Source organism: Clarias gariepinus, chromosome 13, assembly GCF_024256425.1.
Source record: "Clarias gariepinus isolate MV-2021 ecotype Netherlands chromosome 13, CGAR_prim_01v2, whole genome shotgun sequence".
NCBI classification, from domain to species: Eukaryota; Metazoa; Chordata; class Actinopteri; order Siluriformes; family Clariidae; genus Clarias; species Clarias gariepinus.
Window position 1 is genome coordinate 10,128,801 of NC_071112.1, and position 25,108 is coordinate 10,153,908.

The following is a 25,108-nucleotide window of genomic DNA, read 5'->3' on the forward strand; positions in this document are numbered from 1 at the left end:
GTCACAAGGATGTTCTGTGATTACTCACATTAAAATAAGTCATTAATGTTTCTTCATTTGCTTCTTTTTTTTCTTTAAAAGTGTGTGTGTGTGTGTGTTATATATTTTTATTTTAGTTTATTTAATCACTTCTTTTAAGTAGTTTAATAGACAGGATAAAGTGCACACAGATCAGCAGGAGGAGCAAATGTGTATATTAAACAGCAGACGAGACATACAGGGCTGTTTATCTGCTCTGATGCCCTGCTCACAGATGTTAAATTGCTCTGATGCCCTGCTTACGGGTGTTTAACTGCTCTGATGCCCCGCTCAGGGATGTTTAGTTGTTCTCATTCCCCGCTCAGGTAGTTTAATTGCTCTGATGCCCGGCTCAGGGGTGATTACCTGCTCTGATGTCCCTGGGTTTGTTATACATGAAGTAATTCACAGGTTTAGCAAAAGACAAGGTAACGGGGTGCAGCATCTGATCAGTTCAGCACACCATAAAACCACATGCATCTTTCCTGCTCAAGTCACATGGCCCCACCCATGCGCACAAAACCATGTGCTTTAGTGATGCTCTTAAGTCTAAGACCCTGAAATTAAACATTGTACAAAACTTTAGACCCGCCTCTAGACTCCAATTGTAAAAAGTAAAAGTAATTGTGGATAGATTTAGGGTACTTTTCTCTGTTTCTCTCTCTCTCTCCCTCTTTCTCAATTCCCTTTACCTGTCTGTGTCACTCGCCCACTGTTGGTTGATTTGAGGATGTGATGACACTGTTATCAGTAACTAGATTTACAATAAGAAATCTGACACACACACACACACACACACACACACACTCATATTGTGAAAATAATAAACATATTTTAATAAACATATTTTCCTTCATATTTTCCAATAATCTAAGCTCCATAGAGTTTTCAGCATTGATTTAATGATTTTCTGATTTGAATTCAGTAGAAAATAAAAAGCAGAAGAGAAAGCAGAGCTTTACGCTTCACCGAAGTTTTTATTCAGGTTCCAGAAATGCATGACTTTAACAGTGAATCAGAATAAACTAGAATTAGTAGAAAAGGATAAGTGGAATTATGAAGTTAAAGTAATATGAAGTTCAGTTCGACACCGAGCAGCAGATGCTCAGACCAACATAAAAACAAATAAAATTAATAAATAAAATGAAATAAATTACATTAAGGTCAAAAGATGTCACGAAATAAAATAAAAAAAAAAGTCAGGTCACACGATTATTTCTATAAGTATATATTAAAGCAGATGTTTATCATTTTAATGTTTTAGTTAGCTACAGATAACAGTTGTTCTAAAGTTATACTGATCTAAAAATAAAGGCGTTACTGCAGTAATATTTTGAAATTCTTTACGCCTGTGCGCGGAGAGCATGGCGGACACTTTAATTTTCATGCGGATAAAAATATGAAGTGTTTCCTGCACACTTCTCTCAGAACCTTAAACAGGACTGAAAGTGAAACTCTGTGTGTGTGTGTGTGTGAGAGAGAGAGAGAGAGAGAGAGAGAGAGAGAATTAAAATGAATAAAAAGCTTGATTACTTAGAAAGTAATTTTATTATAAAATAAAATGGTGGTTAGTACAGAACAAGTTATATGATATGCACAAGATGAACTAAGACGGAAAGAAAAAGTTGAGGAACACAAACTTTCTGACAAGAGCAACAACAGACACAACAAGATCAACAGCAACAACAAAAAGAACAACAAAAACAAAACCAGAAACAGCATTAACAAAAAATACAGAAATAACAACAACAACAACAACAACAGAAAAAGAGCAAACACAACAGCATGAACGGCACCAATGCAACAAAAAGCAGCAACAGCAGTAATAAGGACTAAAACAACAGAGATAGCAACAACAACAGAAACGACAGGAACAACACCAGCAATATGAGGAGCAGCAACAACATAAACAGCTACAATAACAGAGACAAAAGGAACAACTCCAACAACAACAAAAACAACAGAAACGACACCAGCAGCAGCAACAACTACGGCAACAACAGGAATTACAGTAATAACAAAAATAACAAAAACAACAAGAGCAAAAAAAAAAAAACAATAACAACAGAACATCAAAAGCAACAACTCAACATTCTTTTCTGATGATTATATTTTCATTGTATTTTTTTTCACATTTTACGTTAATAAATATTCCCTTTAAAAAATACGAAATACCAATTCCAAATACAAAAGATGCAACTAAAGACTCAGATAGAATCTCTTTCTCTCTCTCTCTCTCTCTCTCTCTCTCAAAGCCATATTATCTCTCTTTTTTCCACTCTCTTTCATTAATTCACTCCTCCCTCTCTTTCTGGATTTATCTCATGAGCTTTCTCTCTGTTTCTCTCCATCTACCCATCTCTTTTTCACTTTACTTCAGTCTGGCTTTCTCTGTTTTTTTCTGACTCCCTCTCTTTCTCTATCTGGGCATTATTCTTCTCTTTCGCTGTTTCTCCTTCTCTTTTCCTTATTTCCATCTATTTTCTTCTCACTTTATCTTTCCATCTTTGAACTTAGATTTTTTTCCCTTTTGTCTGCAGAGTCTTTCTTTCCTTCTTTCTTGCATTCTGAATGCATGTAGTGTAGAATTCTGTGTGTGTGTGTGTGTGTGTGTAAACAGTGGCGGGTCTTCCTGCTATTCTTTTCCCAGTGTGTGTTTCCTGCCTGTGTGGCACTAAAAATACACACCACAGCTAAAGGTAAAGTGGAACACAACACAGGAGATGTGTCACACATTGTGTGTGTGTGTGTGTTTAATTAGCAGCATGCTTGAGAAAATTTGGTACTTTTTGTCCAAGTGACAGAGAAGTGTGTGTGTGTGTGTGTGTGAGAGAGAGAGAGAGAGAGAGAGAGAGAGACAGAGAGAATCAATTCCCTGTAATGAGTAATGATAAAAGCGCTGTGTGTTTTCGCGTTTTTCTCTGCAGCCCATCAACAGGATGTGTGTTTAAAAAAATCACAACTTCCTGCTCTGCTCTAAAGCAAGAAAGTGACGTTAGCATCTCCTACGCCTTTAGCCTCACCTTCAAATGACCTCTAAAAAAAGAACATAGTAACAATGGCACATAAATCAAGCTTCTGAGGAGACAATAGAACGAGACGCTAATGTCCCGCTAACAACAGCACCAACGACACGTCACGCTACAGAGTTAGCAGTGTGTTTGTTTTTTCAGCCACGCTGCAGACAAAACACTTCATCACCAAAGAATTTCACACTCTATCTCTTTCTCTCCGTAAATTCTCACTCAGTGAATAAACCTTCCCCCAGTTAACATGAAAAGAAAACACCTAGGCAACTGATCATGAAACTACTGTATGAACTGCTAGAGCGATAGTATCAGCATTAGCATAAACATTAATTGTGCTAGCAAGTTAGCGATCGGTTCCAGCATTAGATGCTAATGTATATCAGACTGCAGTTTCTCTATCTTTCAGCCGGTCTATCTACGATATTTATTACGATATTTTTTTTTTTACCTAAAAAGTCATTTATTTACCTGTTTAGTTATTGGTGTATTTATTTATTTATCATTATATTTATTTATTTATTTATTTATTTATTTACAGTCTTGTCTATCTGTCTATATATTTAGCTATAGTGGTATTTATTTATTGGTTTAGAGAATATTGTATACAGATCATCTACAAGTTGTCTACAGGTTGTCTCCAGATCATCTACAGGTTGTCCTCAGGTGGTTTACAGGTGGCCTACAGGTCCTTTACACAATGTCTACAGGTGGTTTACACATCATCAACAGGTAATCTACAGGTTGTCCTCAGGTGGTTTACAGGTGGCCTACAGGTCCTTTACACAATGTCTACAGGTGGTTTACACATTATCAACAGGTAATCTACAGGTTGTCCTCAGGTGGTTTACAGGTGGCCTACAGGTCCTTTACACAATGTCTACAGGTGGTTTACACATCATCAACAGGTAATCTACAGGTTGTCCTCAGGTGGTTTACAGGTGGCCTACAGGTCCTTTACACAATGTCTACAGGTGGTTTACACATCATCAACAGGTAATCTACAGGTTGTCCTCAGGTGGTTTACAGGTGGTATACAGGTCCTTTACACAATGTCTACAGGTGGTTTACACATCATCAACAGGTAATCTACAGGTTGTCCTCAGGTGGTTTACAGGTGGTATACAGATTGTATATAAATCATCTAGATGTGGTCGACAGATTGTTACAGGTAGTCTATAAGTGGCTTACAGATTATCTTTAAATTACATAGAGGTGACCTACATGGGGTTTTCCGGGTAATCTACGGGTTTTCTACAGATCATCTACAGGCGGCCTACAGTGACTTACCGATTGTCTACAGGTCATCTACAGGTGTTCTACAGATCGTCTACATGTGGCCTACAGTGGCTTCCCGATTGTCTACAGGTTATCTACAGGTGTTCTACAGATCGTCTACAGGCGGCCTACAGTGACTTACAGATTGTCTACAGGTTATCTACAGGTGTTCTACAGATCGTCCACATGTGGCCTACAGTGGCTTACCGATTGTCTACAGGTTATCTACAGGTGTTCTACAGGTGGTCTACAGATTGTTTACAGGTAGTCTACAGGTGATCTACAGGTGGTCTACAGATTGTTTACAGGTAGTCTATAGGTTGTCTTCAGATTATTTACAAATCCTCCACAGGTGGTCTTCATGTGGCCTACAAGTGGTCTACAGGTTGTTTACAGGTTGTCGGCCTGTTGATGAATTACTGAGAGTTTATAAATAGATCACTTTGTTAAGTTTTAATCATTTATTTATTTTTAGTTAGGGCAAATAAGACTAGCAGTTCAATGAGGTCTAAAGTAATGGCACCCTACAAAAGGAGAAGAGTTAGTGTGTGTCGTTAGCCTACTGTACCTGCTACATTGATTGCATTACTGAAAGATTTATGCTAGGCTGTGATTTCAGTGTTTAACTTTCACTGTAGTGAAAAAGAACCAGGAGCCATTCATGCAAGCTCATCAAGAGCTTCATGTTCTCTGACAGAGCAAACAAAACACACACATTTATGAATGCATCCGTATTGTTTTTTACCCCACTTTGGGCAATGAATGTCATAAGGTGTGTCATGAGGTGCTGATCACATCATTAGCACCTACGGTGAACTTAATGTACAGCTTGCATTTACAGTGCACTACAGCCACAGCATGTCTTCAGTGCCATACCTACAGTAGGAGTTGCTCTTTGTCACTGTTTACCTGCTGATCATTTACACATAAATATGGAATAAATATGGAAATCTGAACAACCACACGTCTGCTAACACACATATCAGTACCATTCCGTTTCTTACTTCATGTTTTAATCATACTGCTGATGTCATACCAGCACAACATATTATTACACTTCTATATTCTTCAACTTTTATACCTAGTTTTATAATTTATTTCTATTCATCTGCAAATCCTGCATATTGTATACCCTTCTATTTTAATGCTATTTTATTTTAATAACTTTTGTTAATATTGTACATTTTCAGCCTAAATTTGTAAAAAAATAAATAAATAAATAAAAAATTTAATTCTTAAAGTTCTATTACCTTTACTGAAAACATAATTTTCATATTTTCCTTTTGCTTTCTAGTGCACTTTATTTCATCATAGTGAAATCCAGGTCATTTCAGTTTAGGTCATGGCCAGTCGTATTAGGATTTCACAACTTTATTATAAAAATATGGCACAAAATCCTACTTTTCTTTTATTGCAATGTTTAAAAATGGGATGTAATTACACTGATTGATCTATCACCAACTGTAATGTCTGATTGGATGGACAGATGATGACATCATCGATGTATCACACAGGTTACAAGCCTGCACATGATGGGAAAGTGCAGCAGTGTATTGTGTGGTAAGTTTGGTAAGAAGGAAGGAAGTTTTTTTTTTTTTTTTTTAAGCTGAGTGCAGGCGGTGGCTTTGTTTGCAAGCACACACACGCACACACACCTAAATTTAGAGCAGAAAAAATATGTTTGGTTAACTGATTAGTTTTCTATAACAGCAGCTCTGAAGTTTATATCAATGCATGCACACGTCCTGGTGTCTTATGGTTTTTACAGTAACGGCTCATTCACAGCTGCTGTAAAGTGAGAGGAATGAAACACTAGGGGGCGTGCTATTAGAGAAAAATAATCAGTGTTAGAGAAGTAGGTCTGATATTTCATTAGATTTTCATTCTTTTATTCATTAATTTTCTACACGGCTTTATACTGTATAAAGGGTCGCGGGGGGCCTGGACCCTATCTCAGGAGACATAGGGCATGAGGTGGGGTACACCCTGGACAGGGTGCCAATCCATCGCAGGAAACACACACAATCATTACGGGCAATTTGTGACTGCCTATTAGCCTAATATGCATGTTTTTGGACTGGGGGAGGAAACCGGAGAACCTGTAGGAAACCCAACAAGCACGGGGAGAACATGCAAAGTCAGAAAAACGCACACAGACCTGAGGCAGTAATCAAACCTGGACCCTGGAGATACGAGGCCACAGTGCTTAGCACTTCGTCACCCTGCCGCCTTAATTAGATTTTCCTCAGAAAAAAACAAAACCAAAAAGCTATCACTCACTCATATACACACACACTTCAAAAGAAAAGTACGTCATGAGTGGCCTTGGCTGCTTTTCAGAAACCATTCCCAAAGGCATTAGCATGCCTCATGGCTAGCAACGTCAACCGCTCATGCTGCAGCGCTGCCCCGAAGAACTTTGAATAACATTCCATCACTCTGATCTGAATGAATTGCTGCATTCTGTTCACTCTGGCCGTGAAGCAGTGGTTAAGATGTACTCGTCTCACACGTCAGACTTACACAATTCCTCATAAACAACCCTAACGCCATCTTCCCTGAGGAGTTATCATTAGACAACCTTAAAAACCTAGCGTGTGAATCCTGAATGTGGCTTTCATTACAGAAATATCAGCAGCTTCCACTATATAACTGAATACGTCACTGTGACAAAACGTGTCTGTGTACTTGTGTATGGTATGGTGGATATTAAAATAAGTGCATACTTATCCCTGTAACAAAAACACACACAATCACGGGGTCCGAATAACATCAAAGTGCCCTATGTGTTCTTGGTATGTGTGACAAGGTCTCCTGAAAGATCAAAGATCTCCGGAGAGATCAAAGGCAATCAAAATCTTACAAAATGATTCTAATGCAAAATCCGAGCGTGTGTTTATAACGAAAAATTGAGAAAAAAAACTTTACAGACTAGGTCTAATTGTCGCACACATGAACGTGAAGAAACAACCGAGAAACAACCTGCAGAACAAGCTGATAACTTTCCTTTAACTGCACGTCCCATCTCTCTTTATTATCTTTCTTCAAGTAAACGAGGGGAAAAAAATTGTAAAAAAAAAAAACCCCTGTTACACAGCGCTAACACTGGAGACTCCTTCCATATATCTTACAGAAATGACTCTTCCGGTTGTGATCAGAGCAGCGTACCCTCAGCATGCATGACCCTGTGAATAAGCGGTTGCTATGGTAACGATACCGGATCAGAGAGCAACCATCAATATAAAGCTGCACTGCTGTCAGGGCTGCTGTTATAAAGAATAAAACAACACCTGTTGCAAACCATACGGACCTGTTCGCAACACAATTACACACAGCAATAAATTTACACAGTGAGCTACGGTAGTTAGTTTTCAATATAATAGCAGTAAAAGGATATACTTCTTAAACGTTGTGGTTAGGCATTTTATGTCTCGAAGCAAAATGAACAGGAGGAGGAAGAGAGCAGTGATGTCACAGACCAAGTGAACCAAATGCTCTCATATCAGGAGCCAGGCACCCCGCTACCTCTCTCTCTCCCTCTTTCACACACACATACACATTCTATAAATAGCTAGTTTACTGGAAACAGGAGCTCCAACACAATCAGGGAAAGAGGGGGAGGGTTTGGTGTGTGTGTGTGTGTGTGTGTGTGTGTGCAGGTTTTCTGAAGGTCCCGATTATGATAGAAATGTGTCTGGTCCTGATAGTGTGTGTGTGTGTGTGTGTGTGCGTGCGTGCATGTGAAAATACCCCAATGATTAACAATGAGGTAATTAGAGCAAGAGTAAAGACATTAATGAGTGTGTATGTGTGTGTGTGCGTGTGTGTGTGTGAACAAAGACAGTGTTGTGATCCGAAGGTTAATTATTGAAGAGACGTGCAAATCCACATGTGGATTTTCCCTACAATTTGGAAAAAAACAAGCGAGCAAAGCTATCATTCTTCCTGTGCACAAATACAGACAGACACACACACACACACACACATAAACACAGAGGCAACTTCCTCACCTGTAACGTAGCAACTTTTTGAAGTGGGGAAGTCATGTTATAGCAGCGATCAAACATCCTGTGGTGCACTCACATGCAAACACACCCACACACACACACACACACATAGACATACACACACAGATTTTTTTTTTTTGCATTTGCAATACACAGCTGATGCATGATACTGCAGGGCAGGTGAGGGTGCAGAAACTTTCTAAGCATTTAAGTTAAGAAGAGAGCAGGTCGAGGATCTTACACTCACAGTAATCACCTTAACTAGTTCTCTTTTTTTTTTATAAATAAATAAAACCAGCAGTGGCAACTTTTTTTTTTCTACAAAGTAATTTTGCATATTATTAACTGCACGTTTTTTGTTTTCTAAATAAAAATACCAGCAGGTTATTTTGAAATCATCCCCAGGAACTGAGAGGAGTCCTCGCTTAATATAATCCATTCGTCAGAAATAGCTTTTCTTTCTTTCTTTTTTATTTTAAAGTAAGCTTTTGTTCATTTTTGTCTTACATCGAAAAACATTGTTGCAAAAGAGTTTTGTTCTTTTTGATAGTAAAAAAAAAACCAAACAGAAATAATATAATTCAAATCTTTGAGAAGCGTCACGGTAGAACATCGGTGCTGGTTAAAGTAGTAAATGATTGACTGCTCGGCTGTCGTGCAGCTTTTGACACATCGCACCGGTTCAAAAATGGCTGTATTTCTTACACTACACAAGGTTTATCATTTGTGATCTGGTGTATTGTGGATGTGGTGGTGTAACGACACTACACAAACATTTTCAGGCGAGGCTTGTGCTACGACATCTATTTCACCTGACAAGGTTTGAGGTTTAAATCTCTACTAGAACGACTGATATCCGTTCACCTAACATGGGTAATTCTGAGTAAACAAGGATGTTTATCGGTCTATCATCAGTTCACTGCTTTCATCACGCAGTTTGATCTGCAGCTTTTCTGTTCAAATCTGACAGCTACACTTTGGACCCTGCATGTTTATCATTTAATCTTTACATCAGAAACAGCTGTAATGAGGAATATGCTAATCCTATACAATGCTGAAAAACTACTGATTGCTTCCACAACTTTTTGATTGTAACCTGTTGCCAAACAAGTTTATTTACTAAACCTAAAATAAAGTCAGTACTGGGAATTTCATTGCATTCATTTAACCTATTACACAAATTTAGCTTGGTTTTCTTTTTAATATACAATTCAATTTAATTTAAATAGCCTTTTTAACAATGGTTACTGAATCAAAACAATTTATGGAAATAAGTTTGAAAAATGTGAGAAACTATGTATAACTGATAACGATCAGTGTGTCTCTACTGAGAAAGCAATGAAAAAATATTAACCATAATAATTTAATTAGTAATAATGATTAATAAATTGAATCAGATTTATTCCAGGATCGGTGCTGGTTAAAGTAATAAAAGCATTGAGACCAAGCTCTGTTTTTAGATACATTTCTGTTCTGCTTCTACTGGACTCAGGTGAACTACTTTACTTCATTTTCTTGACACTGAAATACTACTGCATGCTTTCATAATGTTTAAATGTTGATCCTGATCAATAAACTTAATTTTTTATAGTAATTTAAACACTTTTATTTTACATTTGTTACTGAACAGTGGTAGTGCTTAGCACTGTCGCCTTGCCCCTCTAGAGTCCGGGTTCGATTCCCGGCCAGGCTCGATTCCCGTCTCTGTGTGCATGGAGTTTGCATGTTCTCCCCGTGCTTGTTGGTTTTCCTCCCACAGTCCAAAAATATGCAGGTTAGGCTTATTAGCGTTCCCAAATTGCCTGTAGTGTGTAAATGGGTGTATGAATGAGAGTGTGTGTGCCCTGCGATGGATTGGCACCCTGTCCAGGGTGTACCCTGCCTCGTGCCCTAAGCCTCCTGGGATAGACTCCTGAATACAGGATAAAGCGGTATAAAAGATAAGTGAGTGAGAGAGTATTTCTGTAAAGTATTTTGAGGTAAATAAATATATGTTAAAATAAATAAATTAAGTAAAAATGTAAAAAAAAAATGTAATAAAAAAGGAAAATATATTTATGCCTTTATCTTTCTTATCATGCCTCACAAACATAAAATCTGCAAAATAATACAACATGGACACATTCATTCACCTGACCAAATAACTGAAGATATTTACCATAAATAAATAAATAAATAATGAATTATTGCAGTGTAACATACGGTCGACTGTCAGAACATGCTGAGTAAAAAAGTGAAATGCTATGCTAGGAATGTATGTGCTGTTGTCGTGTGAGTGTGATGTGGTCTTTCCTTTAACAAGGGAAAATGACACGGTTCACACACACACACACACACACACATTAAACACAACCACCAGTAGGATGGAAATGAACTTATGAGTCACTTTTTAACATTATCTTTAAAAATCCAGTCTAGAACTGGAAATTATTCAACAGCTATGGAATGTGATCGTAATTTAGCAGCCAAAGTTTATTTCGTTTTATTCAAATATGAATGTACGACACACACATACACACACGCACTGTGTTTAGCAATTTTACAAATTCTCACGTGAAACTATTCTCAAAATATATTTTATTATTACAATTACTGACTAATTTATTTATTCTAGTAGATGCACAATGCACAATCCATTAGAGATATGGGTATATTTATGGGTATATTTATAATGTGTCAAAAGTTTATTTACTTAGTTATGAGTCTTGGAGAAGTTATTATAATTAAATATTTGTTATTTAATACACGAAAGTTTTTATAATCTTATGTCAAAATTAGTACATAAACACTTTTCATGTGACTCCATTCTAAAGGAATTGCAGAACATTTTTTTAAATTTGTGCGACACCATTCATACTGTATACTACAATAAAGATAAAGCATTAGTTTGTACAATGCATTAGTTTTTTGAACTTCAGCATGAGGTAACATACAAACTACATCTATTAACACGTGGTGTTTTTTTAACAATAAATTAGATCAGCTAAATAATCAACTCCTGAAATCCCGCAATGACTGAGATAAACTCCCAGCCTTGGGTTATTTATCAACAGATTGAATCACTCATCCATCTTCCCCAACCTCCATCCAGTCCAGTCGTATCTGCCCATCGCCCCACCTCCACCCCTACCATACAGCCCACACTTCTGAAGGCCCAGAGTGTTCACCGTTTCACAGGATGCATTCTGGACTACCACCCCACCTGACCACACACAAAACTGGGTTGACTTCCTAACTTTTCACCATCTACACTTAGAGTCCTAACTTTTTTTGCTCCATCTCTGAGCTTTGTAGATGGTGTCCTGCCCTTTCTTGGCTCTGTAGAGAATGTCACTATATTTTTCACATTTGCAACAAAAGTTGCGTCACAGAGGACATCGCTTCCTCTTATACAGTATCTTTAAGGAGAACATCTCCCTTCCTTCTACCTTCACAGAGGAACTTATTATCCCTTTCCATTTTGGAGCTTTGTGGAGGACATGGCTCACATTAGATGTGGGTCCATTATGTAGCATTGTGGAGGACATTGCTGAATTTTGTGGCTTTGTGTAGGACATCGATCCATTTTGTAGCTTAGTGGAGGAAATGGCTTTATTTTGTAGCTTTAAAGAGGACACGGCTCCATTGTGTAGCTTTATGGAGGACATTGCTCCACCTTGTAGCTTTGTGGAGGAAGTTGCTCCACCTTGTAGCTTTGTGGACGCACCCTGCTCCATTTTGTAGATTTGGGAAGATATTGCTCTCCATTCTAGCTTCGAAAAGCAAGATGAAGGATACCAATGCTCCTTCTAGCTTCACAATAAACATTAATTCCCTTCCCCTCCATATCTTTGCTGGAGGACACCACTGTTCCTTCTATCTTAGCAAAGAACATTTTGTAGAATGACGTCTAGCTTTGCAATAAAGGATTTAATTGTCCCTTCTGGTGCGACAGAGAGTGACACTTTCCCATGTTTCTTCAAAGTGAATGTTACTGTCACTATGAGCTTCACAAAGAACAAGGTTGTCTTATTTAGTTTTACAGAAGACCTTCTGCCATCAGCTTTGCAAGAGATTTATACCTTCTTGCAGTACCACAGAGGATGGCCTCTTGTAACGTCTAAAAGACATTGCTCTACTGTGTACCTGCACAGAGAACATTGCACCTTCTATCTGACAAAAATTGCTTTCCCTTCAAGGTTCTCCAGAACGTCACTGGCCCTTCAAGCTTTGCTGAGGTTCAGGTTCAGGTTTCTTTATTTATACCTTTAGGTAAAAAGTTTTTGCAGAATGAAAGAGCGATCCAATCGAACACACACACACAAAAAGAAACGTTGATCCTCATCATAGCTTCATGAAGCTACAGTGCCTTTACTTTCACGGAGGATGTTACTGTACCTTCTAGCTTCACAATCCCTATTAGCTTCTCTCTCTGCAGTCCAGGACCTACTTTGCGTTATTAGTGGGGGGTAAAACTGCAATGCCTACAGAGATAAGCATCAGACAAGAGAACCATGATGTTCACCACCATCACTGTTGAGATTTCGTTATTATTGTCAGATCCTTTCGTAACTAATTTTCCATAAAGTAATATGAACTAATAATACTATTGGAACCAGAACTTCTTCAATGAAGAACCGGCTTCTATGAGCCATGTGTCTGCCACATAGCCTGAGAGTATTTTAATCACGTGCATTTACAAGGACGGAAATCTGATAGGAAAGTGTGTGTCATGGTGAGAGTGCTTATTAAAAGAACGAGCCTGAGAGTTACACAGTCTGTAAGCGACCTCGGGCTAATCCTGTCCCTGTGGCTTCAAGAAATGAAAGAGTCAGAAAAAAAAGAAATGAATACTGTAGTTGTTGGAAAAGAAAAGCGCGCTAGTGTTTATCTGTATCAGTGAAACAACAGCTTTATGAAACTAAACGGGATTTCACTCGCTGCCACTGATTGGTCGGCTGCCCCAAAGCCCATAATAACAGCATCATCATCATCATCATCATCATCAATGTTACATTAGCATGTTTCAGTGGTTTCACACTTTAAACTTAAACACTGTAGTATAAAAAATATAATAATAACTTACAAATCATCTACGAAACCACATGGGATGAGTTTATCAATTTTATATTAGATAAGATTCATTTATTTGTCACCTGTATCTCAGAGCACAGTGAAATGATTATTTCGCATATCTCACTCAGGAAGCTGGGGTTAGGGAGGATACAGCACCTCAAGGGCTCAACAGTCGTATCTTATCAGTGCGGGGGCTTGAACCCCTTACCTTATCACTAATCTAATGACCCACAGCCTTAAACGTTTGAGACCCCACTCCTCCAGCATGATGTGAAATAAACAGACATGACACAAATCTGTTTTTATACCAATTAATTTTGTCAAAAAACAACAACAACAACAACAGAAAACGTCTATTATAGCTCCACCCACCTGACTATGATGATTGATATATACACAGCGGGCCCCGTTTAAATATATACACACTTCAACGGTTATTATCTTTTTTTAAAACTTAAACTGAATTATGGCAGCGGTGTGTAATACTGTACAGTAAATGTTTTCTCTAAAGATATCATTAGTCGTACCATCATTAAAGCTATCATATGACCATCAGGAGGGAGCAATATATTTTTTGGCTTTCTCTGTATATGCATGCATGCGTGTGCGTGTGTGTGTGTGTGTGTGTGTGTGCGTGATGTGGTATAAAACAATGGATGATTATTTTCATGTAAACATTAGTGTGTATTAGTGTGTTCATCTACTATCGTAAATGAACCTTCAGTACACAGTGCTGCATGCAGTGTGTGTGTGTGTGTGTGTGTGTTAATGTAATGTGGAATAAATTTAAATATAGGAACAAAAAATAGTCATAAATATACTAATTTTAATCTTTACTCAGATTACTTTTGTTTACATACTATATATATCAACGGTTTAAGGGTGTGGGAGTGTTCTAATGTACTAAAATTAGTACAATTGTTTTATTAATGATTATAACAAGCTGTGTGTGTGTGTGTGTGTGTGTGTGTGTCTCAAATTGGTTTTTCAAACTTTTTAATAAAATTATTTTAATATAAATATTAAATGTTATATTAAATTAAATATATTTTCTACTAATAAGTAAAGCTCATGTTTATTCTGTCTAGGTGTGTAACGTGTGTGTGTGTGTGTGTGTGTGTGTGTGTGTCTACACTAGTAAATTGACTTAAGTGTATACAGTAAGTTAATGATTATTAGTCATATATACAAGTGTATTTATAAAACAGAGCTGTCTATGTGTGTGTGTGTGTGTGTGTGTATGTGTGTGTGTGTTGGCACAGTAATCAATCAGAGACAAAAAGCATGTCCATCAATGCTTGGACAGCAATGACATCAACAGTCACACACAGTGTGTGGCAACACGCACACACACTCACCACCAACAATAATAATAATAATAATAATAATAATAACAAACAATAATCATAATAATAATAAACATACACTTTAGATTTTAAGATATGTATATAAATTGTGATATTTAAAAGTCATGCACACACACACACACACACACACACACGCACACAATATTTTGCCACATGACCTTGACCTGATTTGGTGTGTTGTGTGTTAAAGTTTTAAACATAAAAGTCCAAAAGCACAGATAAGTTTAGTAAAAAAATCTGGTTAGGTTCACACACACACACTCGTTTTCAACAATAAGAGATGAGTATAATACTGTGTGTGTGTGTGTGTGTGTGTGTGTGTGTGTGTATACAGTGTTCAGTAGTAAAATATCAGTTTTCTTACCTCACTGCTGAATCTCTTAAATCCACACGTTCTGTATTAGTCCAACTGGGTGCTCACACACAGACACAGACTCACACACACTCTCTCTCTCTCTCTCTCATGCACACACACCCACAAAAACACACACACACACTCACACATGTACACACCCACACACACCTAAACACACACACATACTTGCTCTTTATAGAGATGAGATCAGAGCTGATGAGCTGCGTGCTGTGCGAGAGGTGAGCATGTGATTCTGTCCTTCTGTGTCTCTCGCTCACGCTCCACACACACACACACACATACACACACACTCTCTCTATCTGTCACGCCCCTCTCTCACACTCGTCTCCTCCTCTTTTCCTTCCTCTCATTGTCTATCCCTCGTCACTCCATCAATGGCTCTTTCCTTTTTCTGATTCTATCTGCTCTCTCTCTCTCACACACACACACACACACACACACACATACAAATTTATCAATATATCCATGAGAAAGTTTTACAAAATAATAAAAAATTAAATGAATTAATGAAATTAAAAACAAAAACACAATCTGTACAGAGTTTGTGTGTACAGTATGTGTGTTGGTTTATATTTTTTATCAATTGCTCGGTCTTTCTTAATTTTTGCTTTCATACTTTTACACTATGGACACACAAACCCACACACTCTTTTAACAGAGTGACATGGTCAAAGAAGGTGGAGCTTATGTTCCATTTGAGCAGCCAAACACAAACTTGACCATATGACATCACCACAATGACTTAGTCAGTTCCTTATTCATTCTGAATAAAAGATGCTAACATTAGCTAAGGTACCTAGCTAGCATGCAAGTCTTGTGATGATGTCACACGATCACATGATCGGTTTTATCTTGTGTAAGTAGGTAATACATAACAGATGAAAAATAAATCATAATAATTATAGTAAAGTAACAATAAAAGCGTGTGTAAATATCACCATTGGCAATTTATTACAATTTATTAATGTACATTCGTATATGGAGAAACATACAAGAGCTATTTTATTCATAAACAAATTACAAATACATCAAAGTGTTTATCAAAACTCTTCTGTTTAAATGTACAAAAAAAGAAAAAAAAGAAAGGGAAAAAAACTAAAACAAACAAAATCCCACGGCTGTTTAATAGCAGCTTTGCGACCTGGCAAGACTTCTCCTGGGAAATAAAACAATTTGGGTAAAAAGTAAAAATTATATATAAATGTTATATAAGGCACTTCATCATTTTCACATAAAGAGTCGCGTTGTTAAGTACTGTAGTTAAAAAACTATAAAGGCTAAAAGCTGCGTTCCATATTTACCTCAGTTCATCTAACCAGACGTTCACGCTAGTGAGGCTTGGATGGCTACGTTGCTAACATGCTAATAGTTTTGTAGTAAAATAAACATTCAAAACAGTTTAAGTTGCCACAAAAAATACCACTTTTACTAGCTAACTAAACACCTAGCTATTTCTCACTTATTCATCATCTTTACCGCTTTATCCTGTATACAAAGTCACAGGGGCGTTTTCCTAGGAAACTTAGGGCACAAGGCAGGGGCACACCCAAGACGGAGAGCCAATCCATAATGGGGCACAATTACCAATTATCCCAATCTGCATGTCTTTAGCATTAGGAGGAAACCCACCAAGCACAGGGAAAACATGCAAACTTAATGCACACAGACCCAATGTGGGAACTGAACCCAGAGCGGACTGGAGGCGCCACCGTGATGCCTCTTACTATTTCTGTAGTTACTAATTTAAAAGCGTAAAGCTAATAATGTGCTAAATAATTACACTATGCCCTATAGCTAGCTAATTCAATAAAACAATATGGCTAAATGACTTATTAGGACTAACTTACTGTAGCTAACTTACTAACATTCTAGACTACTATAGTTTCCATAGTGGTACTATAGTACTATAAATTATCACTACTACTTAGTATATGTCTGCACTAATTACTTTTCTCATTAATGATAACAGAGTTAGCTAACGTTATACCTCAAATACAACATTGTTCTAGCTAGCTTATTGTAGAAACCACAGGGTTTTTTTGTTTCAGTGGATGCAAGTTTACTAGTACAAGGTTCCCAATGTATATAACATTATTAGCTACGATAATGTAGATGGTAATATAACTAGCTAACTTATTACTATTAGGTAAGTATATTACTGTGCTAATCAATTTACATATTAATTAGACTGGTGCAGCTCGCTACAAGTGAAACATTTAGAATCTTAGGTAAAATACACTAGTCAGTTTACATACAAGCATTACATGCGTACATTTTCAGATGAACTTAATTTGCTGTTTAATTGTCTGTGACAACCATTGAAATTTAGAGACTGAAATGGGTGGAAGTTCCCTTGTTTTTAGATTGCTACCTAAAAGTTAAAATTGCACTTAATGTTTAGTTACAGATTTTTTATTTATTTATTTTATTTTCAAACATTAGCTTAACACCACGTTAGCATATTCGCTCCTAAATGGAATGCTAGCTCCATGGCAGTTTATTTTAATCTTGGTTCTGGTGGCTGCATTCATCACCAGTACTGCACTCAAGTTAAAAGAAAAATAAAGTGATACTAGAAGTTATTTAACCCTGTCTTTGCATGAGCCGCTAGCCAGCTAGCTGTATTCAATCTTACCGTGCACTGCAATTATCTAGCTGTCTGTTGTATTGCTGTAATGTTCTGACTTTTTCCCATCTAACCTGAACATGAGGTTAAACTGCTGATCTAGAATCAGTTTTTTAATTTCTCCATCTGATTCCAGATCAGCTTTATAAAGGATAAACATGGAACGACACAAGAACAGGAATTTTAACAAAAATATTTTGTTGTTCAATGTTCCAGACACAGAGAACTTTTTTTTTCAATCCTTAATACAAAAAGGTTGTTTTATTGTCACTGTGATAAAAAAAAGTAATATTCTCAATGTGAAGTTCATCACGAGTTAACATTATTTCTAGAACTTTTTCATTTATTTATTATTAAAAAACAATCCAAATTTATAAAATATTTTTTAAGTTTCTTCCTAATTTCTTTGTAACAAAGTTTATTACCCACAATGCACCATGCATTAGCGTCTCACTGACTATGTGCTTTTCTTTCAGTGTCGTCACACATGCTAGTTATTAATTATCCAATTGCAGGCATGGCTATTAGCCTGAAGGTTTTAATAGTAACAATGTAGATATAACATTTACTTTTATTTTAATTTAACACACTTACACCTGCCTTAAAGGATTTAAGCAGCTACCTAGGGTCTTAGTAAATCTAGAACCTTAAAGGATTCCTCATTCATTTCCCTGGGGGAACCTTGCAGAATTCCAAGGGGGACTCTTCGTGTCAATCAGAAAACAGCTCCAAGTGAAACCCATTTTAAAGAACTAAAATTTAATCAAACAACAGAGAACCCTACAGCAGTATCTTCATCAGAGAGTTGCAAAGAGGAACCTTCAGAAATCTAAGGACCATTATTTATTTCAAAACACCGCTGAGGAACCCAGAAACCAATAACGGAGCTAGAATACTTTTAGGAGGATTATTGAACCTTTCAACGAGAACCCTTACAGAAAGCTGAAATCAACAACAACAAATAATTGTTAAGGGCTGTAGAACACAATAGTAGTGTCTTTATCAGAAAGGGTTCCTACTTACAATTGGCACAGGGAATCCTTACAAAAGAACATGTTTTTTTGCAATAAGTGCAAGATCTTCCTAAAATGCTTCTACACAGTGTTATTAGGGTTCTGCTAGAAATGGTTTGACACCAACACTCATTTGCAGGGTTCTTGGTGATAACTGAGTGCTGTTATGTTTTCTCTAAAAGGGTTCCAGGGACCTTCTGTTATAGAAAAGCAATTAGTTTTATGTAATTTAAAGGTTCTTTTAATTAGTCATTCATTTTTTTCAGACTTCTAAAAGTATACAGTTTCTAATAAACACTCAACTGTAAGGCTGTACATTATTCAGGTTCTTCATTCTTTTCTAACCATACAAACATACATTCTCTGATATGAAAACAGCTACAGGGTTCTAACTGTTATTTAGTGCTACTATGGCTGATTAAGCATTCTTTAAAGGGTTCTTCTTGGAACTGGTTCTTATGAACAGTCTTTTCTAGAGTTCTTTGTAATAACTAAGTCATGTTAGCTTTCTGAACTGGTTCTACTTGGAACAGAGAAACAAGTATAAAGTTCTACATATCATTTGGGTTCTTTAGCCTTCTCAAAGTATTCTATATTGAGAACTTTACTAAAACCATTTCTGATATTAGTGTTTTAAGTTCTTCAAGAGTTCCTTGTAACATGTAAAGGTTTATACACGGAAGGTAAACATGGAAGCTGCTCTAGATTATATTATTTAATCTTTTTTAAATGATTAAGGGTTCTTCTCTTTCAAACCGTTGAGGGTTCTCCAAGAGGAACAGCTGAAGAGCACTTAAAATTAATTCATTTAAAAAATGCAAGTAGGCAGAGTTTAAGGGGTCACAAACAACATTCCATAAACATAAAAAAAAAAAAACTAGATTTTACATGGATTTTAAGATGAGACGGATTTGAAAAGTTCCCAAACAGAACCGATACCATACAGATAGAACCTTGTAAACGGTTCATTTTAGGATATATAAACATAACTTTAACAATTAGTGTATATGAGATGAACCCAAGATGCAAGGAGAAAAGCAAAAGAAAGGATAAGGAGAGGAAAGGAGGGCTGAGAGAGGAAAACAAATGCCGGAATATAACATTATTGAATAAACCATCAGTCTCTCGCCGGGTAAAGAACGCTGATTTATCCCCCAGTGTTCAGTTCATAGGGTTTGTCCCAATAGAAAAAACAAACAAAAACAAATAAACAAACAAACAAAAAAATACACTAAAGACTCCTTCTAATATAATAACTGAAAAACAAACATAAAGACAATAAACAATTTTATACAGTTCTGTTTTCTCTCAATAAGATTAGAAAGAATGAGAAACGTTTATCTTCATCTCAAGTAGAAATCTGTTGTCGTTTTTTTTTCCCTCCGTGTGTGTTTGTGTTTGTGTGTTTTATAATACAGTGCAGATTATATGGGCTTTGATTAAATAAGAGCGTGTGTGTGTGTGTGTGTGTGTGTGTGTGTGTTGTGATGGTGGCGTCCCCTGGTGGTCACTCTGTGCCGGTGCTAGCGCTCGGCATGATGGGAACGCAGTAGTTAGGTTTCTCTGATGGTGTGTATCCTGGCAAACACTGGCATTTATACGAACCCTGTGTGTTGATGCATTTCCCGTTTCTGCACAGAGACATGCGCTTGTTGAGCTCGGTGCATTCATTTACATCTGGAACAAAATAGCAATAACAACACAACAGTAATTATTATCAAAAATTGCTTAATAATAAACTGTTCTATCTTAATTTGAAGAGTATGAGAGTCTTTTTAATATGTAAATTATTTCAGTAATGTTTCAGCACCAAGTCACATGACTAGGACTTAAAATATTTAAGTACTTGGTCAGGTTAATAGGATTCATTGGCCAGAATACAGCATTGGTGCTTTTGTTATTTTTTTTATTTGTTATACAACCGCTACAGATAAATCTGTGACAAAGAACCTACTTCTAAAGTTTATGCAACATGGAAGTGACCAATCTTGCTAACTTCAACAATTCTCGAGAGAAATTATTATTTTTTTGTACCCTAAAAATGGACATTTTCCAGCGTTAAACTGTCTCACCTCAAACAGTAATAATTAAAAAAAATGCTAATTATTCATATTTCTTTGAGTGTTGATAGTTGGTATAAGTTTTTAGAAGCATACAGTATATGACCTGTAAATATTCTTGCTTAAAGTAAAGTATTCTGTACAAAATGATTTTTTTTTTTTTTAATTACTAACAACAGTGATTTTGTTTAAATACTTTAAATTAGTCACACATCCTATGTTATGTGGCCATAACACATGGTAAACTATAATTTACTCAGTTAAAATTACTTTTTGTAATCCAAATAATTATTGTTAACATGTATATACCATTAAATTGCATGGCTACCTCAGCGCTTCGCATGAGAGATATAAGCTTCAAAAGCAAAAAAATCTGCGCCAAATCCTGTCAAATGTGTGTTGCAATATGGTAACAATTTTGCATTTTAGAATAATACACTTTTCAGGCTTATGTCTTTTATGTGAAATCAAAATCTAAAGTTTCATCTGAATGACAATTAAAATCACTGAAAGATTTAAATAAAAAAAAAAGTTAGGGACACTACAAGAAAGGGCATGAAATTGCATTCATGTGTTTATTTTTATCTGATAAAAGTATAAATGTGTATGCATATTTACAAAAAACGGAGCATGAAAAAGGGCGTTATATGAGCCTATCTGAATTTACTTTTTGAGACACCTTTTAGCACCGTTACCGTATTTCAGCCGATTTTATATTTTAGGACTGAGTCACTTACTTTGGCCCACTATAATATTTAAGTGCTTGGCTTATTATAATGTGTGTGCGTGTGTGTTTGTGTGCATGTGCATACCAACACAAGCCATTCGGGACATGTCGAGTGTGTATCCGTCGAAACAGTCACACGTGTAGCCCTTCTGCACCCTCACACACCGTCCGTTCTCACAGCCGTTTAACACCCCACACTCCTCCGCTCGCAGTCCCTCAAACGACTCGTATCTTCCCGCTGAACCAACAATGCACACATAATTTACTGCATTACAACAGATGTTTTAAAATAAAGTTACATTTTGCTATTTAAGTGTTTGTGTCTCTGCAAGAAGACCTTTGGGCCAGAATTTACATACACTCCCTCTCATTATTGTTAAGTTCTATGGATAAAGTGCTTTAAAAAATAAACCTAAATTTTTAATCCTCATTAAAAAGCAGTAATTTTTTTTTTTTTTTTTTTGCTTTGAGTTAAATAGATAAATAAACTAGGGAAACTAGAGAAAATCTAAAGATTTCTATAACCTTAAAATTTAAAACTAACAGTTGTGCCCTTTAGGGACATTTTACCTGCAAAATTTCTGTTTATTTACTGCATGTGCACTTACACTTAAGAGAATTAACATGCAAATTATTCAGAAACCATGAGAGAACCATTTAACTGTAAAAACAATATAAAAAGTTTAACAATAAAAAAAAGTAAGACTATGCAAAAACTCAAAATTAAGAAATAAATATCAGGCAACAAACACAAAATGTTAGAAAAGACTTAGAAACTTTAGACAAACAAACAAACAAACAAACAAACAAGAAACTGATTCGCTGCCCAGCTAGCTCATTCTTGTTAGTTGTTAACTAGCCAATTGTAATTCATCTTAATTATTTATTTATTCGTTGCAATATGTTTTTGTTGGTTTGTTTATGTTTTAGTAGTATTAGTTTTCTATATTAGGTACACAACCAAAATGCACGACACAACTTTTAAACAGTGATGCTCATACAGACATAAAAAATAAACAGATAATAATTTACATTAATGTAGTGGAAAACAGCATTGTGAATGTTTAAGGTTTGGAAATAAATGATCATTTAAAATAAAGAAAAGATGACAGGGAGTTGAAGGAGTGGTAGGTAAAACTGTGCAGAAGGTGAATTTTGACCACATGATGGCACAAGAGAGCTGTGCATAAACCCTGAGCAGCACACGGCCCGGCTGATGGAGTCTTACTCACTGTTTGAGTCGTCGTAGTCCTCGTAGAAGTTCGGGTTAGGGGGTAAGACTTGCGGGTCGTACTCCAGGGGGACTTCGTATTCGTGACCAGGTCTGGCCACCAGAGCGTCCTGACCATACGGATGTCTGACCGACCCCGACCCTCTAAGGTTACACATCACGGCGTAATCCTCTACAGGGAGAAAAATAAAACTTGGATGAACAAACTGCAGAGACACCAGAGAGATAATACATAATCATGATATTACTAATTAATAAGTGTCTTAATCAGAGATGTGCAGTGTCTTCTGGCAGCGCTGGATGCGAGAGCGAGATTTAACAATAAAAAAGTCCAGACTAAGACTGAATGCTGGATTAGTTGCTATTCTCTGTGCTGCTGAATAATGATGCTGGAATAATGTGTGTACCGGAGTGTTTCGGAGGACACAGCGCACACTGCATGCCCCAGGCCTCTCCGTACAGACAGCAGCACTCTGTGTAAGTGGTCACTCGGCCGTTCAGCATGTTGGTGCAGGTCAGTGTCGGGGAAACGGTCTGCCAACAGATCTCCTGAAACACACCTTGCTGCTCTCTGGGCTCTGTTTATACACACACACACACACACACACACAAAGTGAGATTTGTGTTTGAGAATGTCGCAGCTACAGTAGCAAGGGCTAAGCATTTAGCATAGAAAAAAAATAAACCCTCAAACTCCTGAACTTGTTCTCTTGGCTAATATGACCTACACTTAATCTACTGAACTTTAATTATGTATTACTTTTTAAAAACATTTTAGAGCGTTGTCTTCCTGATATTTTATTTCAGTCAAACCTCATAGAGCTACCACACTGAACAAAATGTCACTGTCAGTGTTTCTGCAGTATATTAAATGTAAAAAAAATCCTGCTTAGCAAACATGGTATGTTAGGAAGTTATACAATTTTTAATTCATTTTAAAAAATGTATTTACCTTTAACTTCTAAAAATCTGCATTCCCATATTTCTTTCACACATATTTGAATAGTCTCTTACCTTTATTTATTTATTTATTTTGCTTTTAGTTCATTAGCTAGAATGCTAACTTCACTAGGAATCAAAAGGCATGTGTAAGGTTGTTAGCCAGTTTAGCTGAAATTCCTTAGAATATTCCTTTCACGGTCAGATTAAAAATGTTTTTTTTTTTGCTTCTGCCCTTAGTAATCATGCCTTAGATATTATTTTTAAAAGCTAATAATAGACTATATTATTATTATTATTATTACTGCTGATGACCTAAATGTGGTTACTGAGGCTAACTCCAGTGCTAGCTGTACACTGGCTACACTTAGCTAACTGAGCCAGGGCCTTTTATGAGGTATTCATTAAAAAGAGATATTATTGTTAATATGGTTTAATATCCGTTAGCGTTACCGTGGTGTGAGTTAAATGTACACGGCATGGTGTTTTGAAGTGTTTAGTATGTGAGGTGAAGCGCATAGTGTTTCACCTGCAGCCTCGGGGAGAACACAGCGCTTGTGTGTAGGATCGAGCACCCGGGGGGGCGTACAGAAACACTGGTACGAGCCGTAATTATTTATACACTGACCATCCACACAGTTCAACTCGTCTAAACACTCGTCTGTGTCTGAAAGAGAGAGAGAGAGAGAGAGAGAAAGAGATTTGGTTGTGTACAGAAATAGGTTTAACCACACACACACACACACATTTGACACACACATAGACAGTAAATGTATATATTATGGCTTGGCACAGAGGCCTTTGTTCCCAGTGTGTGTCTGTGTGTGTGTGTGTGTGTGGACAGCTGTGGTGTGCCATAGAACTGTGGCACAATGTTTCTCAAACCTCCTCCACCCTAAGTTATACCATTTAAATAACACACACACACACACACACACAGTTCAACTCGTCCAACACTCGTCTGTGCAGAAAGAGAGAGAGAGAGAGAGAGAGAGAGAGAGAGAGAGAGATTTGGTTATGTGCATACACACACAAAACACCAACCACAAGCATGAGGTGATTTCTTTATATACTGTATGTAACTCTAAATAATGTTTGAGTATTTTTGGCATGGTATGCTTCTGCTATCTAAAACACACACACACACACACTGCTATGTGGATGACACTGGGGACACTCCCTCCCTCAGGCACTCATGTTTCTGCTTAGATCCCCACATGTCTGACAGACATCTCAACAGGGATAGAGCTCATCTGCTGAACTTGACCCCAGACGTTCAGCCGTCCTTCTCCTCTCACACACTGCTGATCTGACACGCTTATGTCTCACCACACAGCCCACTCCGGTGCTCGAGACAAATCCTGCACCTTGTTCCTGGCAGGTGT

At 36.9% G+C, this 25,108-nt stretch overlaps 2 protein-coding genes across 3 annotated transcripts in view; both read right to left on the bottom strand.

Moving 5' to 3' along the window:
* The window catches only part of rasgrp3 (RAS guanyl releasing protein 3 (calcium and DAG-regulated)), a 34,435-nt gene extending 19,065 nt beyond the window's left edge, over positions 1 to 15,370 (bottom strand). Inside the window, exon 1 of the mRNA XM_053509850.1 lies at positions 15,116 to 15,370. The gene's annotated coding sequence lies outside the window, so the exon portion shown is untranslated. The remainder of the gene's footprint in view (positions 1 to 15,115) is intronic.
* A 681-nt stretch (positions 15,371 to 16,051) lies between these two features.
* Positions 16,052 to 25,108, bottom strand: part of ltbp1 (latent transforming growth factor beta binding protein 1) — a 69,095-nt gene continuing 60,038 nt past the window's right edge. For both annotated transcript variants that reach the window (XM_053509431.1, XM_053509430.1), the window contains 5 exons: positions 24,253 to 24,390; positions 23,192 to 23,362; positions 22,786 to 22,956; positions 21,639 to 21,791; positions 16,052 to 20,443 (listed from right to left, as the gene is read on the bottom strand). In XM_053509431.1, coding sequence (XP_053365406.1) covers positions 20,274 to 20,443; positions 21,639 to 21,791; positions 22,786 to 22,956; positions 23,192 to 23,362; positions 24,253 to 24,390 — 803 coding nt within the window. In that variant the 3' untranslated portion in view covers positions 16,052 to 20,273. The remainder of the gene's footprint in view (positions 20,444 to 21,638; positions 21,792 to 22,785; positions 22,957 to 23,191; positions 23,363 to 24,252; positions 24,391 to 25,108) is intronic.